Source organism: Rattus norvegicus, chromosome 2, assembly GCF_021556685.1.
Source record: "Rattus norvegicus strain SHRSP/BbbUtx chromosome 2, alternate assembly SHRSP_T2T, whole genome shotgun sequence".
Taxonomy (NCBI): Eukaryota; Metazoa; Chordata; class Mammalia; order Rodentia; family Muridae; genus Rattus; species Rattus norvegicus.
In genome coordinates, this window is record NC_141535.1 from 173,359,114 (window position 1) to 173,377,517 (window position 18,404).

General features: G+C 40.8%; 1 protein-coding gene across 7 annotated transcripts in view; it reads left to right on the forward strand.

Annotated features, from left to right (window-relative positions):
* The first annotated feature begins 584 nt into the window (after positions 1-584).
* Positions 585-18,404, forward strand: part of Lrba (LPS responsive beige-like anchor protein) — a 580,781-nt gene continuing 562,961 nt past the window's right edge. For 2 of the 7 annotated variants that reach the window (XM_087627154.1, XM_087627167.1), the window contains exons 1-2: positions 585-840; positions 1,399-1,829. In XM_087627154.1, coding sequence (XP_087483280.1) covers positions 1,614-1,829 — 216 coding nt within the window. In that variant the 5' untranslated portion in view covers positions 585-840; positions 1,399-1,613. 7 annotated transcript variants of the gene reach the window in all.

Genomic DNA, 18,404 nt, shown 5'->3' on the forward strand with positions numbered 1-18,404 from the left:
GCTGTCTGAGGAATGAATCCTCTTTTCCTTAGAATGTGGAGAGCTTTGCTGGGGCGGCAGCTGCAAGGCAAGGAATCCTCCCAGTCGCTGTCCCTCCCCTCCGAGCCGTGGCAGCTGCCAGGGCATCCCAATGGAAATCTTTCCCAGTCACCGCCAGCGCCGCGGGCGGGCAGCAGCTGAGCTCAGTCAGGGGTGGAGACTGCTCCTTGGAGGCTCCAGCGCCGCCACCTCAACGACTCCCAAGTCCCTCAGGTGTCCTTCTCCAAGTCCACCTAGAGGACACCTTGACAACGTGGGGCGGGTTCCCTCCGCGTCCAGAGACCTGCGGTAGCGTAACAACACCCGCCTCGCGCTCCCCGAAGCAGAGCCAGGGTGAGAGCGAGGGAAAAGCGCGCCGTTCGCTGCACTACCTGAGCAGCGCGCTCCCGAGGCGCGCTCCCGGCCGCGTGGCCCCTCCGGGGAGCGCGCGCTCGGCTCCCCTACTCAACTCCCGGTTCCCGGGCCCGCCCGCACTCCGCCTGGGCGCCTGCCCGCCCGCCCCACCGCCACCCCCCGTGCTCGCGCACGCGCACGCCGCGCCCGGCGGCCCTCGGCGCTGTCATGGCGGCGCGGAGCAGCTCCAGTAGGCATAGGGGTAGTACCGCGCGCCGTGGCCCGGCCATCTGTGGCAGTAGCATCCTCGGCCACCTCAGCAGCACGAGCCGCGGCGTCGCTAGTACCTGCAGTAGCTGCTTTTGCAAAGGCTGAGCGCAGGGGTGGGGCGGCCTAGGAAACCATGGAGTTGTAGGCAGCCGCGGGCTCCCGGGGAGCGGACTAGGGAAACTTGAAGGCTGCGACCAGGTGCATTGACCTTCCTCTCCCCCGCCCCCTCCTCGCAGTCGCGTCGGGCCTGCCTTCCCGCCCCAGCACACACCTCCCCTCCTCTCCTCAGCGGAGCTCAGGTGCCCGGGCGAGGTGCTCCACTCCTCCCCCTGGGCCGAGCGCTGAGGAGAATCACCGCCCCCTTCCCCCGCCTTTTCCTGCCCTGGATCTCCGCCGCCACCTCCGTCTCGCTGCGCCCCGGCGGGGGTGAGGACGAGGCCGGAGTCTCTGGGTGAGGAGGAACTTTGTACGTCAGTGGTCGCGGGGGGCCCCCTCCTCGGCCCGCGACAGTCCCCCGCGGTGCACCTGCCCGACGCCCACCACCTGCGCGGGGTGGGGGAGGAGTGAACCTGCTCGCCGGCCTGGAGGACCCGCCTTCGGCGGAACCCTCTCTGGAGCCCGGGAGGAGAGGAGCGGCGGGCTGGCCCTGGGGTGCCCTTAGTAACTTATTTGACAGACAGTAACTGTTTCCCTCGCCTCCCTAAAAAATCCCACGACAGACCTACCCTATTTAACAAATGTTTAATCTTCCAATAGGGTTTGGCGTTGTTGTCAGCCTCCGGGAGAGAGATTGGACAAATATTCTCCAAGAGGAGGAGGGTGACGCCAAGGACTTTCCTGCTTTTGGGGTTCCTCCTCAAGTTGGAACAGAGACCCCGTTTGGTTTAGCGTTTGCGTGTGTCGTGCCTCCTCTCGGTGCCGCGACTGCTGGCCCAGGGTGACTCTGACTTGTCCTTTCTCGTGAACTAGTAATGGCTAGTGAAGACAATCGTGCCCCTTCCCGGCCACCAACAGGTGATGACGGGGGAGGTGAAGGGAAAGAAGAAACCCCTACGGAAGGGGGTGCGCTGTCTCTGAAGCCTGGGCTCCCCATCAGGGGCATCAGAATGAAATTCGCCGTGCTCACCGGGTTGGTTGAAGTTGGAGAAGTGTCCAATAGGGATATTGTAGAAACGGTCTTTAACCTGGTAAGTCGATAAATATTTTATAAGCATATACTTTTCTCGGTGAGTTCCCCAACAAGACGAAGCTGGGGTCATGTGCCTCACTCAAACTAATGGCTTTTTCCACGGATAGACACAAAATTCCACTTGACCTAAATGAAGCAATTTCTTGTATTTCAGTTTAAAGAGAATAATGCAAGATTTGATGCTTGAGGTTTTGAATGAACAGATCACTCTTGTGCTAAGGGAGCAAGTGTTGATGTGGATGTGTGTGTGTGTGTGTGTGTGTGTGTGTGTGTGTGTGTGTGTGTGTGTGTGGTCAGGTGTTCAAAGGAGAATTTGACTGTAACTTTTTCCCTCTTTTTAAATAAGTGACTTTTTTTTTGGGCTTGGGAGTTTGCCTAAGTTATGTTTTGCTATAGTTAGTTTTAAACACAGAACTCATGTTCCTAGTGCTGATAATAGGCTAACTTATTGCCAACTAGTCTTTTTAGAATTTTGACTACTTTTAGTTTTAGAAATAACTAACCAAGGTTAAGTTTCGGACTGGGTTTAGGGTTATCTTGTGATAATTGAATGGTGATTTGAAAAGGACCAGAGGAAGTCACAGTATGAGGTAGATGCTTTTGTAAATTTGTGTTTATCAGTGAAACAAACTTGGTCATTGGAAGTTGATGATTATACTATGGTGGACAATGACTTATTTTAAGTGGATATGAGATACTTTCTTTTTTCTCCATTCTATTTTTAGAAATTACCTTTAGTGGAGCCTTTTAGACTTTGATTTTCTGTTGCTTATCAACTTAAAAGAGTCACAAAGGAGTTTGGCTCTAAAATAATTTTTGCTCACTCAACCATTGTTGGGAGATACGCAGGGTGCCAGATGTAAATGTTCAGTCGAGTAGTAACTGTGTCGTAGTCATAGTTTTTGCCTCTATATTTTCAAGGTTAGACTGGTTTAATTCCAGGCAGTTAATTATTTCCTTCATTAGGCCTTTACTGTTAGTCCAGCTATTTGGAATTCAGATTCTAGAATGACAAAATAGGTATAGGTGAAATTCACTTACCTTTGAAGCATAAAACGTTAAACCATATTTTATTTCATTAGATTGTCGTATTGTGACTTTTGATATATTGACAGACAAATCTACACATTTTGAAATTATGTATTGTTGAAATGTAGGTATTATTGAAATATATATATTAGAATAGTGTAGTGTAGTGAACTCTGGTATCCATCATCCAACTTCAATATTTTGGGCATCTTTTGTTTGAAACTTTTAACAGTGAGCTTCCGGATGAAGTGCAAATTCATCTATTACTTTACCTCAAAAGCCTAATTTTTAAAAATTTAAGTTTTGGTTTCTCTTTCTGAACCTAATGTACTTTGGATGGTGTGCAGAAATCTTGTGTAGTCCGTACTTAGTTGTTTCTGTGTGAAAACCCAACCTTCTTTGGCAGGAAGACTCAGACTCCTCTGTTCTGTATAGTGTGTTATGTTGGGGTGGATGACCAAACGGGAATCTCTTGCCTTTTTACCGTTAAAGAAAATCTACATCTTTTATTAATAGTTTGCTGAAGGGTAGTCCTGATGGAGGTTAGGCCCGTCCTAGTTGCATGCTTGCTGTGTAGAAAGGAGGTAATGTCTGCCCCTTTGTATGTCCTTTTCAGCAGCATCTCCTCTTTGAGTCGGGTAGGCAGAGGGGCTGTGAGGAGCTGATGGCAGTCCTTTCGCCTGTCATCATTTAGAGTACCGTTTATGATTAAAATACGGACTCTAAGAAGACTGTGGGAACCAAGGTGTTGGTGGTCCAGCTAGCTCATCTCGTTGTTACTGTTGCTGCATTTAATAGTTCTTAGTGGATGTAGTGAGAGTGTATTCTCTTCCAAGGAAGAACATCGATTCTGTGTCAGGCAGTGGTCCAAGTGGCCTTATTATTTAACTCTTCTCTAAATAACCCAATGCATATGTGCTATTTCAAAGATTAGGAGACCATGATGTTGAAAAAAGTGTCTAGATTGCTACAGTTTGGTTTTTAGGATTAGTCCTTTCAGGAATCTGTCTATCACATGAATGGGTGTGTAGTTGTTTTCATCTCTTAGGTATTTGTACCTTAGGCCTTGCTTTCCTCAAGGACATGGCAGTCATCGGTCTTGATAAATATTCATGGCTAACCCTCCACTGCTGGATTTTATTCCTTTTTATCTAACTTCAAAAAGGCTTTGTACAACATTGCTTTTAAAAAAACAAACAAACATAAAAGTAAAGGGGCTGGAGAGATGGCTCAGCGGTTAAGAGCACTGACTGCTCTTCCAGAGGACCTGAGTTCAAATCCCAGCAACCACATGGTGGCTCACACCCATCTGTAATGGGATCTGATGCCCTCTTCTGGTGTGTCGGAAGACAGCCACAGTGTACTCATATACATAAAATAAATAATCTTAAAAAAAAAAGTAAACATTTTTTAGTTTACATCATCGTTCTTTCATTCAGTATGTGCAGAAAGTTGATTATTAACTTTTTTCTTGTATGTGTGTGTGTATTTGTGCACTAGTGTATGTATGTGTGTAGACCAGAGGTTGATGTCAGTGTGGTCCTCAATCATTTTCCACCTTATTTACTGATGTAACATATTTTCCTTATTGTTGTGTGAGAGCGTGTATGTGTAAGTGCAGGTGGGCTTGTCAGGCACTGGTGTGGAGGTCAGAGGGCAGATTTTTTGGGGGGTGGTCCTCTCCTTCTACTTCCACTTCTCTTACTGTTTGTCTGATCTGTGTAGTCTAGTCTAGCTGGCCCTTGCACTTTGGGGTGATTTTCTTCTTTTTGCCTCCTATCTTGCTGAAGGAGTGTTGGGCTTACAGATAGAAGTCAGGCCATCTGGCTTTTTGTGGATTCTAGGGATCGAAATCAGATTATCAGCCAGTGCTTTTACCAGTTGAGCTAATATGACTGACCCCATATTTTTTTTTTTTTTCTAAAGACAGGGCTTCTCTGTGCAGACGAGGCTGGCCTCAAACTTAGAGATCTGCCTGCCTCTGCCTCCTGAGTGCTAGGATTAAAGGTTTGCACCAGCACTGACCGGCATGCATGCATGCATGCATCCATCCATCCATCTGTCCATCCGTCTGTCTATCCATCTATCCTTCCATCCATATTTCTATCTATCTGTATTATCTATCTGTCACTGAACTTGAAACTGGAAGATTCAACTAAAATGGCTGGCCAGCAAGCTCCAGGGATCCTCATGTCTCCACCTTCTTAGCACTGGGGTTCAGGTGCAAGCCTTTTGGGTGTAAATTGGGGGACTGAAGTCTGATGGTCAAGCTTGCACAGTAGCCACATTGTTGACAAAAATATTGCCTCAGTTCCATCTTTTTTCTTCCTCCCTCTCTCCTTTCCTCCGATCTTTACCTCCCTCCCTTCCTCTGTCCTAGTCTTTCTGTCTTTCTATCTTAAAAGAGGTTCTTATTATTATATATACTTTCTCCGTCTGGTTCTGTCTATGTAGACCAGACTGGCAGAAAACTTGTTAGAATCCTTCTGCTCTGCCTCCCGCATGGTGGGATTACAGGTATGCACCTCCACAAGTGGTAACTAACTTTTTTTTAACCGTACATTGAATTAAAAATTCCAATGTTGTGAAAAATAGGAAGCAAGCAACAGAACACAAGACATATATAAGTCATGAAATTACAGCAGTGTAAGCCCTGTGAACCTTCATTTGTAAAGAGTTAGTCCTTAGTGGAGTTTTCATTAATAAATATCAACTATGTTTTTGGGTATTACCCTAGTTAGGGTTACTATTGCTGTGATGAAATACTATGACCAAAAGCAAGTTGTGGGGGCAAAGGGTTTATTTGGCTGTTCATCACTGTTCATCATCGAAGGAAGTCAAGACATGAACTCAAAGAAGGCAGGAACTTGGAGGCGGGAGATGATACAGGAGCCATGGAGGGGTGCTGCTTACTGTCTTGCACCCCGTGGCTTGCTCAGGCTGCTTTCTTATGGACTCCAGAATCACCTGCCCAGAGGTAGCACCACCCACAATGATTTGGGTCCTCCACCAATCGTTAATTAAGAGGATGTCCTACAGGCTCATCTATAACCTAGTCTTATGGAGGTATTTTCTTAATTGAGGCTCCCTTCTCTCCAATGACTCTAGTAGTCTTTGTTAAGTTGACATAAGAATTGCCAGTACAGTATCATAACTTTTTCCATTTTTTAGGCATATTAAAGTAGGAATACATATGTTCTTTCTTCCCTGTTTTGAGAGATGATCTCCGTGTGTAGCCCAGGAACTTGCTATGTAGAGTGGGCTGCTGTCCTCAAGTTCAGAGATCTAGCGCCTCTGCCTCCTGAGTGCTGGGAATAAAGTGTGTGACCAGATGGTTTGTTTGATGATGATGATGATGATGATGATGATGATGATGATGATGATGATGATGATTATTATTAACAACATTCCTATGTAATACGTAGCTAGGCTGATCTAGAACTTGCTGTGTAGTCTAGGCTAGTTAGGCTAGTTTTGACTGAGATTTTTCTACTTCATCTGCTTAAGTTCTGGGATTACAAGTATCTAACACCACCACTGTGTACATCCTCTGCTTTTTAATTTAGATGTCGCAGCTTGAAAAATTGAATACTATGTTTTATTATTTGTTGTGTAGCAATTAACTTTTGATAAATAGAGGAACTAGGTAATAAATAAGCATTTTTATCGATGGTATAGAATAACCTTTGTTTACTTCAGGGGGCAACAGCCATTCTAGCTGATTATTGTCTTGCTGTAACGTGGTCTCAGTGGTGTTGCACATCTTAGTTTTTGGAGGGAAAAATTAGAAATCTAGTTTAAAAAAACCTTTAAAAATGAAAATAACATTTAAAAATTTTATGTGGACTATATAAATCTATAGTTGGTTAACTTTTCAAACTCTTAAATGAACTTTAGTATGAAGATAACTTGTCCACTGGGTTTTATTAGTCATATCAGTATCTAGATTACTTTCTACATAATGCCTGTATCTATACATTTCAGGGTTAGGAGTGATCTGCTCTACAAACGTCCTTGTTGATTATCTTTTTGTGATTGGTATTAGCGATAGAAAGCTCAACTGCAGCTGGGCACAGGCCTTTAATTCCAGCACTGGTGAGGCAGGGGCGAGCAGATCTCTGAGTTCCAGGCCAGTCTGTTAATCAGAGAAAGTTCCAGGTTAGCCAGGGCTCCATAGAGAGACCCTGTCTCAATAACTCGATAAAACCAAAAAGAAACAAAACAAAAGAAAAAACCCACCAAACCTCTACTCAGTTTCTTTGAGCACAATAAAAAGGATTTATGGACTTAACTTATCTGAAGTCCAAAGGTAAGGTGAGACTTCAAGTAACCGTTTCATTTAGGTTCTCTTTTGCTTTTCCTGGTTTTAGCTTCAGTTTGGAATATCCCTCCCAAGTTGTAGTACAGGTGACAGACTGGATAGTGGGACCTCTTGTGTCATTATACACATCTTTTTGTAGAGTGTCTGTGTCTTGTGATATTCTTTTATTTTCCAGAGAACTTTTTTAAATTAAATTATAATCATTTGCACCCCCTTCTTCCCCCCATTTTGCTTCTGTCCAACCCTTTCCATGGTTTCCCCTTGTTCCCTTTCAAACTCATGATCTCTTATTCTTTACTATAGTTACATATATATGTGTATGTATGTGAACATATGTGTGTGTATGTGGACGTACTGAGTATTTAGTGTTGCCTATGTGTGCATATTGTTTTGGAGGCTGACTGGTTGGTATTGGTTGGTGCTTGTCTCCAACCTAAGTCTAAGTCTCCCCCTCTCAGCATGTTTTAATTGCCTGAAGATCTTTCTCTATGGGTGGGATCTCCAAGTGATTTCCCCTGTCCATGTTGGCATGTCAACTGTGTTGTCATTGTGTTTAGATCTTTAAGCAGCCATACTGTTGTCATTTTATGGGTGTAGTTTCCCTATCATATTAGAAGGCTCATCTGGTGGCAGATGTACTATCCTGAGACTCTTTCTACCCTATCTTGTGCAATGTTCCCTGAGCCATTGATTGGTATAAGAGTTGTGTGTAAAACATTAGTTGGGGTTGGGCACTCCGCCTAACCCTAACCCTAACCCTAACCCTAACCCTAACCGCGGTTGGTTGTTCTCTGCCTTTTGACTAAGTCGTTGCTTTCTGTAATGGTCCCTGTCCACAGAGAAAAGAAGCTTCTATATGAGTATACAAGTTATACTTATCTGTGGGTGGCTTATATTTTGAGACACGGCTTTTACTGAACCCATTGGCAAGATTAGCTGGCAAGCAAGCCCTAGGGATCTTCCTTTCTTGATCTCCTTAGAATGAGCTTACAGTTATGGGATTTATTTATTTCCTTTAGGCAGGGTCTAATGACTCGTAACTTGTTATGTAGACCAGGCTGGTCTTGAACTAAGAAAGATTCTCTTGTCTCTACTTCAGGAACGTTGGGTTTAAGGTGTTCACTGTCATCTCTGGTGCTGATGGACTTTTTAACATGGGTGTTAGGGATGATTGCTCCATATGTTTGAGGGAGCTCTCCCTAGGTCACTATATTTTATATTTCTATTTTATAGAGCTGTAGGTGAAACGGAGGGCATGCTCTCTCTCCCTCCCTCTCTCCCGCTCTGTACTAAGCATGGACTATATCACTGAGATACATTTTCAATTTATTTATTTTCCATTGTTCTGTATATCTTTTTACTATTTCCAAACTATGTTGATCTGTAGCTTTGCAGTAAGTTTTGAATAGGGAATGTAGCCTTCCTAATGTGTTCCTCTTTTTCAAGATTTTAATTATTCTAGGTTTTTGACATTTCCAAGTGAATTGTAGATCCAGGTTATTAGGCTTCATAAAAAAATCAAGCAGGAATTTAACTTTCCATTTCGTGTTTTGAGACAGGGTCTCTCTACATAGCTCTGGCTCTCTTGGAACTCGGTGTGTAGACATAGGTTAGCATTAAACTCACAGAAATCCATTATCTTCACCTCCTGAGAACTGGGATTAAAGGTGTGCACCACTATGCCTTGCTAGCAAGCATGGGTTTTGACAGGGAGTGGTGAATCTGTAGATTGTTTTGAGGAATATTGGCTCAGTACACGGACATAGACCATTTCTCCATTTATTTGTCTTCTTGCACTTACTGTTTTTTTTGGTATGTGTATGTGGTGATCATGTCTTATGTTTGTTCACATGTACAATGTGAAGTCTGGAATGTGACATCGGCAGTCTTCTTTGTTCTTATCTTATTCATTGAGGTAGGGTCTCACTCAACCCAGAGCTCACCTATTGCCTAGTCTAACTAGCCAGCTTGTACAGAGTTCTTGTCTCTGCCTTCTAAGCCAGGGAGAGTTGGAATTACACATGGGTGGTCATGTCATTTTGCTACTTGGTCATTATGTGGGTTCTCAGAAGGCAGTTTATCCATTAAGCCTTCTTCTCCTAACTTTTAGCAATTTTCAGTTTTTTTTTTTGAATTTGTAATCTTCCTGCCTGAGCATTTTGAACACTGGGGTCATAGATGTGTACCACCATACCCAGTTTGCACACATTTTTTAGTCATTCAGAATTCTGCAAAGGACAATAAATGGTTCAAAGTGTGTGAGCATTTGTGTACTCATGAGCAAATTCAGATGATTGCTAATGTTGATGAAAGCGAAATAGCAAATCGGTGAAATTTTAAAAACTTTAATGATTTTCTAGATATTTGTTTGATAGTTTAGGCATTTATAATTATGGAATCTTGTTCTTATTTGAATTGTTTTATTTTAAACTGAGAAATAGTTTGATAATTAAAAATGGAATTTTTTTCTGATTAAGGGTTAACGAAAAAGGTAACTAAGCACTTTGTTTCTCTTACTGATTTAGATGACTGTTCTAGTATATTTAAGTTTTATAGGTATCTTTTTGGTATACTTTTTTTTTTTTTTTGGGTTCTTTTTTTTTTGGAGCTGGGGACCGAACCCAGGGCCTTGCGCTTGCTAGGCAGGCGCTCTACCACTGAGCTAAATCCCCAACCCCTACATTGTTTTTTTTTTTTTTTTTGTCTGTCTCACATAGTCTAGGCTGGCCTTAAACTCACTGTATTTTTGTGTGTTTGAAGTGAAAGTACCCAAATACAGTTTTGTTTTCATAATATACAGAGAGGGCAGTGGTTTTCAACCTTCCTAATGACATAACCTTTAACATAGTTCCTCATGTTGTGGAGACCCAAACCATAAAGTTATTTTCACTACTGCTTCATAACTGTAGTTTTGCTGCTGTCATGAATTGTGACATAAGTATCTGTGCTGTCTGATGGTCTTAGGCGACCCAGTGAAAGGGTCATTTCACACCAAAGGAGGCACTGCCAACACAGTCTGAGAGCTGCGGTTATAGAGAACCGTAAATTATTTTGGCTTTGTAGCTCTAGAAATTGTCATAATGCTTGGCACTCTAAAAGTGTTGCTAAAGTTGTGCACATGAATACCTCGTAGTACCTTTTTACTTAGGAGGTTAAGGCCTGCTGATTCCTTGAGCCTAGAATTTGGAGCCATCCTGGACAACATATACATATTTTGACTTAAAAAAAACTTGGCTAAATATAAATGTCTTAATTAAAAAAAATATAAACGGTAACTATTAGAAAGTCTAGTTCCTATTATTTTTTTATACAAAGGCTATGCCATGTAAATAAACCTGAGGGCTATTTTGTTTTTTCTTTTGTATTTCATTTGAAAGATATTTGTTGGGCAACTTGCTCCTCCCTCCCTCCTGCCTTTATGTGCCCTTCTTCCTACTTTCCTTCATTCTCCTTGTCCATTTATTTCTTTTATATGGAATCCTGTTCTTTATGGCTAGGCAAGCAGTATATCACTGAGTTTTACCACATCCCTTTATTTTCTTTTTCCTTTTAAAACAGACTTATTATATATAGCCCAGGAAGGCCTTGAACTCACAATTTTTCAGCCTCACCCTCATTGGCACTAGTATTATGGGCTTGCACCATCATATAGCTCAGCTGTGTTTTTGTGTGTCTGTGTATACCTATATGAGAGTTTGATGCACATGTGCACATGGATGCGGAAGTTGACGACGAATGTCTTCCTCAAGTACCTTTTACCTTATCTTATTTTTTTGAAACAGTCTGTCACTAAACCTAGAGCTCACTGATTCAGCTAAACTGGCTAGCCAGTAAACTCCAGTTTTTTCTGTTTCTACACCTCCTTGCATTGGGGTTATAAGGTCATGCCACCCTGGCGCTTTTACCTTGGTACTGAGAAGCCTAACTCATCCTTGTTATGCAAGTGCTTTACTAGGTGTGTTTGTTTATTTGTTTATGTGTTTTAATTGCTTTTTTGTATGTGTGTATTGTGTAGATTTACAAGTGTGTTTGTGTGCTGCTTATTTCTGAGAGTGTGACGGCTGGTGTTAATGTCAGGTGTGTTTTTCTGTGTCTTTCTATCTTGAGTTTTGAGACAAGTGCTCTTACTGAACTTCAGCCAGATGGGCTGACCAGCAAGCCTGGTATCTGCTTGTCATTTCTTCCTGCCTCTAGTGCTGGGGTTACAGACTCGGCCTGGTATGTGCAGCTTTTACATGAGTGCTGGAGATACTGACTCAGGCTCTTCCGCTTGTGCAGCGAGCACTCTACCAACAGCTTCACAGCTGTGGTGTCGCCATACAACCTTGAGTTCCCTCAGCATCCTTTCTGCATCTAAAAGAACATTGTCATGAATTTACCTTTTAAAAATCTGGTTTTACATTTATTTATTTTAAGTATATAAGTGTTTTTGCCTGCAAATATGTTTGTATACTGTTTGCATGCCTGGTACCTGTGACGCCCAGAAGAGAGTGTCAGATCATCTGGAACTGAAGTTAGGGATCACTGTGAGCCATGTGGGTGCTGGGACTTGTACCTAGCTCCTCTGCGAGAGAATAAGTGCTCTAAATTGACGAGCTGTCTCTACAGACCCTCGTGGATTTCTTTTCAAAGTAGTCGCATAACCTGCTTTTTTATTGTTTGGTGGTGTTTGAAATTGAACCCAGAGCTCCTTATACACTAGGCAAGTATTTCATATCTCCAGCCTTTTTTTTTTTTTTTCTCTATTTTGATATGGAGTCTTCCTAAGTTGCCTAGACTGATTCTCATGCCTTAGCCTCCACCTCCAAAGTAGCTGGGATTACAGGTGTGCACCACATGATAACCTGCTCTTAGTTTTTCTCCATTTTACATTAGTAGCCTTTTATTGGCTCTCAAAAAACACTGTCAGTCATGGTTACTGTTGTATTACTGTGAAAAGATACCATAACCATGGAAACTCAAAAAAGGGAGCATGTAGTTGGGGGCTTACATACAGCCACAGGCAACAGGGAGAGACCCAGTGACTTCGGCCTGGTCTGGGCTTTTGAAACCTCAGAACCTAGTGTCACACCTTCTCCAATAAGGCCATACCTCTTAATCCTTCCCAAATAGTTCATCAACTGATGATTAAACTTGCAAATATGGGGATTGTTTTCATTCAACCACCATACTACTCAGGTACCTGAATGTTGACTTCTGGTGATTCTAGATTTAAAATATTGTATTTTATATGTATGAGTGTTTTTGCAGTATGTATGTATGTATGAATGTGTACCACATACATGCCAGGTGTCCACAAAGGTCAGAAGAGGGTGTTGACTCCCCTGGAACTGGAGTTATGAATGATTGTGAGATATCATATGGGTGCTGGATCTCCTGAAAGCAACAAGCACTGTTAACCACTGAGCCATCTCATCAGCCACTACAAATTTATTTTTAATTGATTTAATAAAAGATTTATTTTAGATGAAAAAATTTTGTGAATGTATGCATCTTTCTTGATTCATTCATAGATTTAATTGGGTTTACTTAGAATTTACTTCTCTGATTGAAATGTACTCTCTTGAAGTAGAGCATTTCTTACTTTCCACAGGAAGTTAGAATCACAGAATGACTTCTGAGATTATGTTACTGTGATACTTGTTCTATAATGTTTTTGTCCCTGTTTCCATTTGGTTCTCAGGCTTCTCTTGACCAGTTGTATCCCATTAATTTCTTGGTAGTTTGTGTTTTATGAAATCTGGGTTTTAGAGACTAGTGAGGGGCTGATATTTTTTCTCTTCTCTTTCTTCTCTACCCCACCCTGGGTATATGTCTGTCTGTCTGTCTGTTTGTCTGTCTGTCTGTCTGTCTCTCTCTCTCTGTATTTAGGGTCTCTCTTATTAGTAGGATTAAAGACATGTGTCACCGTGTATGGCTGTGAGTGTGCGTGTGTGTTTGTACTGAAATGGAAGAAAATGCAGGATTTCACAGCTTAATTTTATTTTTGTTGAGATAGGATATTGTATAGCTCAGACCAAATTCCAACTTCTTTTGTAGTTAAAGATGCCTTTGAACTCTTCCTGACCTTCCTTCTATCCCACAAGTTCTAGGATTGCTGGTCTAGGTTACCACACCTGGCAACTATGTTTCTTTAGCGATGAGTCTATTGTGTGGGAACTGAAAAGGATGTTCTCTGTCTAGAGAGATCTTTGTTCAATGCATAGTGACTTCATTGGTATGACACTTTTACTTATAAACTACATTGAGTCTCATAAAGCTATAAGAATTTAGAATAATTTTACCTCTGATAAGACTTTTGGTTCTTTTTTCCTACTGAAAAAATACTTCTTATGAAGCAATAGATGTACTAAGTCTTATATAGTTTTTATGTTCTAGCTTTGGTACCTCAAATAATATCTCAGCTTATAAAATATATATGTGTATGTATTGCATATACATATATCTATACACATATATGTATATGTACACATATACATACATATAACATTAAAGCACAAATCAGTTTTTAAATTGCTGATTTAATGTTAATTTACAAAAAATTAAAAAATATTTATAAAATGGAAATCAATTTAAAATTGATGCCAGAGTATAATTTTTAAAACAAAGCAGGCACTAATTTAAAACTGTTCATTAGTTTTAAAACGTTGAAGGACCTGGGGATAGTGGCAGTTCATCATTCCGGAGGCAGAGGGAAAGACAGAGACAGGAAGGTCACTCCAAGTTCAAGTTCAATGTTCCTGGTTCTTCATAGCATAGTTTGAAGTCCAAGGCCAAGTTTTTATGTTCTACATAGTAACATTCCAGTCTAGACAGGGTTACAGAAGCAAGACTTTGATATAGTACACAAAAACAGCATAGAACAACAAAAGAAGAAAAAAATTTAGTGAAGATGACATGAAGTGATTTAGAAAATATTATTGGTATCACCAACTCATTTTCTTAGATTACTATGAAATTAATATTCAAATAGACACAAAACCCAAGGAACTTCAGAATAAATTTCCTTACACTTGGTAGCTTCTATTTCAGTGGCGGTCACTGCTTATGGCCAGAATTACAAAGGGAGTGGTTTTGTAAGTTGACTAAGCATACATTGGACAAGTGGTTCTTAATTGTGGATCTTGGAGTGACTGGTATGCTTTTGAATTGACGTTGAACCTATGTTGTTAAGATAATCGTAATAGTTAAGATTTATTAAGGCTTACTGTGTGCTGTGACTGTTTGACACATGCATTATTCTGTTTTATTTCTTGCAATTTTCATAATAATATGTTACTGGTATGATATGTCATTGGTGTTTCTGCCATAATGCCTATGTTTTCCATGACTGAACTAAAACATCAGGACTTTTGGGGCAAAGTAAGGGTTGGGCCACTGTAAACCTGTAGAACTTTATGCAGAATGCCAGTGTGCTCAGAAACCATCCTCATACGTCTCCTAGTGAGATTTCACCTTGGCATTACAGTTACTTCGTGGTATTTTTTTTTTTTTTTTTCGGAGCTGGGGACCGAACCCAGGGCCTTGCGCTTGCTAGGCAAGCGCTCTACCACTGAGCTAAATCCCCAGCCCCTCTTCGTGGTATTAATCATGGAGCTTATACTTCCTTTGAGATGCTGGTTGGCACTCATTCTTTAGTTCAGAGAGAACATCAAAAACAAAATAACCACAACAAATCAAAATAAAAAAAGCAATTCTGAAAATTTGGTCAAAGGTATAGATTTCTGCGTTAATTAGTTGTTTAATACAGCAAAGGGGTATTTTACAATTTCTTCACCTGTTGCGGCTAGATAACCACTTAATGTAGTGGAAAAAGCAAAGTGATTTTTGAAGTCATGAAGCAGGCACTGGGTGCATCTCTCTACGTTTTTCTTCTCCTGAGGCTTTCCTCTGAATTTTGTTAGGAGTTGTATATGAACTAATATCACTTCTACATTCCCATTATTCTCTTTAGTTTAGATAGAACATATATAGCTCAGGCTGGTGTTGAGGTCACAGTGTAAGCTGAGGAACACCTCGAATTTCTGATCCTCCTGACTTCACAATGGCAATCACTTCCAGCTTTATTCTGTTCTTTCTTTTGTAGGAGGCAAGTTAGATCAAAGTTATAAGCTGTATTTTAATATTCACTTTATAAACAATAAAACTGACGTAAAGCAAATGTAACTTAAGTCACTGGGTGTTTTAGTCTTCTTCAGCTGTGAAAGGACACCACGACCACAACAACTCTTATACAGGAAAACATTTAATTGCAGCTTGCTTTTATTTTTGGAGTCTATTGTCCTCATTACTGGACATATGGTACTGGAGAAGTAGTTGAGAGTTCTACATCTGGATCTGCTAGCAGGAGTCAGGGAAGGGGAGAGGGGAGAGGGGAGAGGGGAGAGGGGAGAGGGGAGAGGGGAGAGGGGAGGGAAGAGAGAGAGAGCGCGAGCGCAAGTGTGTGCGCATGAGAGAGTACTGCTGGGTCAACTCAGCTGCCTTGGGCTTCTGAAACCCCAAAGTTCACCCCAAGTGACACACTTCTTCCAACAGTGTGTCACAACTCCAATGAGGCCACACCTTCTGATCCTTCTCAAGTATTGCCACTTTCTAATGACTAAGCACTAAAAATGAGCCTTTGGGGAACATTTCTTTTAAACTTTATTATGCACTTTATTTGACACCTACCCCTTTGTTGCTCTCCTGTTGAGGCCTCTCAACAACTTATTGAGGTAAATGCTCTTTTTAAATATTTTTTTGGGGGAGATTTCTTATTCAACCATCACACTAGTCACATAAAGATTTTGAGATTCTAATTGAAGAAATGGAAAGCCTGAGATCTAAGCCACTGAGCTGCTGCTGGTATGTAACAGAGAGCCATGGATGTTACATAGTGGCTGAGCATGCCCGTAGTTCTGTAACTGAGTCTGGAAAGGCTTGTTTAACTTGTCTAGCGTAGACATATTTGCCTGAGATACCAGTGGTTTTTACTTTTGGTTTGCTTTAAAGAACTTAAAAATATGTGTTATGAAAACTATGGTTTTTCATAAATATAATACTTAAATTGAGTGGAATCAGTAACAGTTCATTACTGCTCAGTGCCCTGGACTTTCTTTTACTCTTATGCTTAGGATTTAGTTAGAGGCCTGAAGAGAGGGCCCAGTGCTTAAGAGCACTGGGATATTCTTCCAGAGTGTCCTTACTTCTCAGTACCCATGTTTCAGGCCACAACTGTCTGTAGCTCAGATTAAAATCTGATACCCTTTTCTTGTCTCCACACATGAACACAGGCAAAGCACCTGCACAAATTAAAAAGAGAAAAAAAGATCTAGCTTCCAATATTCACATGACCTTATATATTGATTATGTAAGTCTGGAATTTGGGCTGAGATACACACACACACACACACACACACACACCCCATTTGCCTAGCATGCTTGAGGACCTGAGTTTGATCTCGAGCACCACAAAAAGCAAAGGAAAAGAAAAACCTAATCATTTTTGTTACTTCATGTGTTGATCATGTTGAACACATTAGTAAATAACAACGATACTTATTTTTTAGTTGTAGAAGACAAGTCTGGTGTCACTTTTAGTGTTGAAAGCTCTATTCATGGGTCTTCATGATTCAACTGACCTTTTCTTCTGAAGTTGATTCACTTTTTTTTTCCAAGACAGGCTTTCTCTGTCCTTTAAGATTTACTTCTATGATAGATTTATTCAATAAATTTACACCTATTCAAACTTTTGGGACAAGATTGTTCTTACAGGGTAGGATGTGAATTTAATCAGGGTTCAACATTTAAATGTCCAGGTAAGTAATTTAAGAAGTCAAAGAATTAACTGTGAAAAAGATTTTTAATGTAGGATGTTTATGTTTTCTTATTTGACTATATTTTTATGTATTAATAATTTGATACTACTTTATTTTACTAAACAAGTAAAAATTTCCACTCATTGTGCCAGTGGTGCAGGGGCTAAAGCAATGAATCAGGTAGATAGGACTTTGTCTTTATGGAGCTGATAGCATAAATCATTTTAGCTTCTAGGTAACCCATTTCTTCAACCTATATCCTCTAGTTTTTGATTTGATTTTCTTTTTCTTCTCTCATTATCATCTTTTGTGTGTGGTGGACTTGAACCCGGGGTCTAGTGTTTGCTAGGCAAGTGTTATAAAACACCTGTTTTCTGAGCCCACAAATGTGCTTTCTAACAATTCACAAATATACCTAGTTGTTATTCCTGTCTTTAGAGTTTCTTAGAAAACAGAAGATTATATTTTTGTGATTTTTAGCCTACGGACCACACTGAGCACTGAAAAGGTACTATTTCTCATATATCTTAAATTAGGATTTTTTTTTCTTTAGTTACGTTGTGACAGATACCCTTGTGCCAGTGTGTAAGTGCAAGTGGTGTTAGTTTCTAACTCCTTCAGTCCGTATGCAAGGATTTCTAGTGCGTTTTTTCTACTTTTAAACTCGATACTCTTGCTATATTGAGTACAGTGATTTATTTAGACATTTCTGTGTTAACTTTGGATCATTAGTTTGAATTTGGTGTTTGGAAATATTGTGAACAATGCTGAATATTCAGTAATCTTTCCCATCTTGTATATTTTTGGTGCAATACTATTAGTTTGGGTACTTATTGTTTGTTTGTTTATTTGTTTCTTTTTTCCTTTTTTCATGTACATTTAAAATACTGTTTTCCTCCTATTCTATCTTTTTGAGTCTCCATTTCTTTCAAATAACCTTATATAGATGCTTATCAAAAGTGAAAATCTGACCATTTAATGATTTAGTTTCTAAAATTCTCTTCTGGGTAAAGGCCAAGGTCCCCCCCCCCCCCCCACAGACACACACATACACCTTTCTTTCTCACTTCGTAGCCTGGAACTTGCTATGTTTGCTTTGTAGGTCTGGAACTTGCTATGTTGTCCAGGCTGGCTCCTCTTTATGAAATATAAAAAAATTATGACTGCATGGGCTTAGAACAGTGTTTCTCAACCTTCTTATGCTGCAACCATTGAATACGGTATGGTGACTCCCACCCGTAAAATTTTCATGCTACCTCATAACTGTAATTTTGCTACTATTATGAATCATAATGTAAACATCTGACTTGCAAGATTTAGTATTTGATCCCATTAAAGGGTCTGTCTCATCAAAAGGTTCACAGGTTGAGAACCACTGGCTTACAGGGTAGCTCTGTTGTACTTTGGCTCCCAGTTTAATCACTAG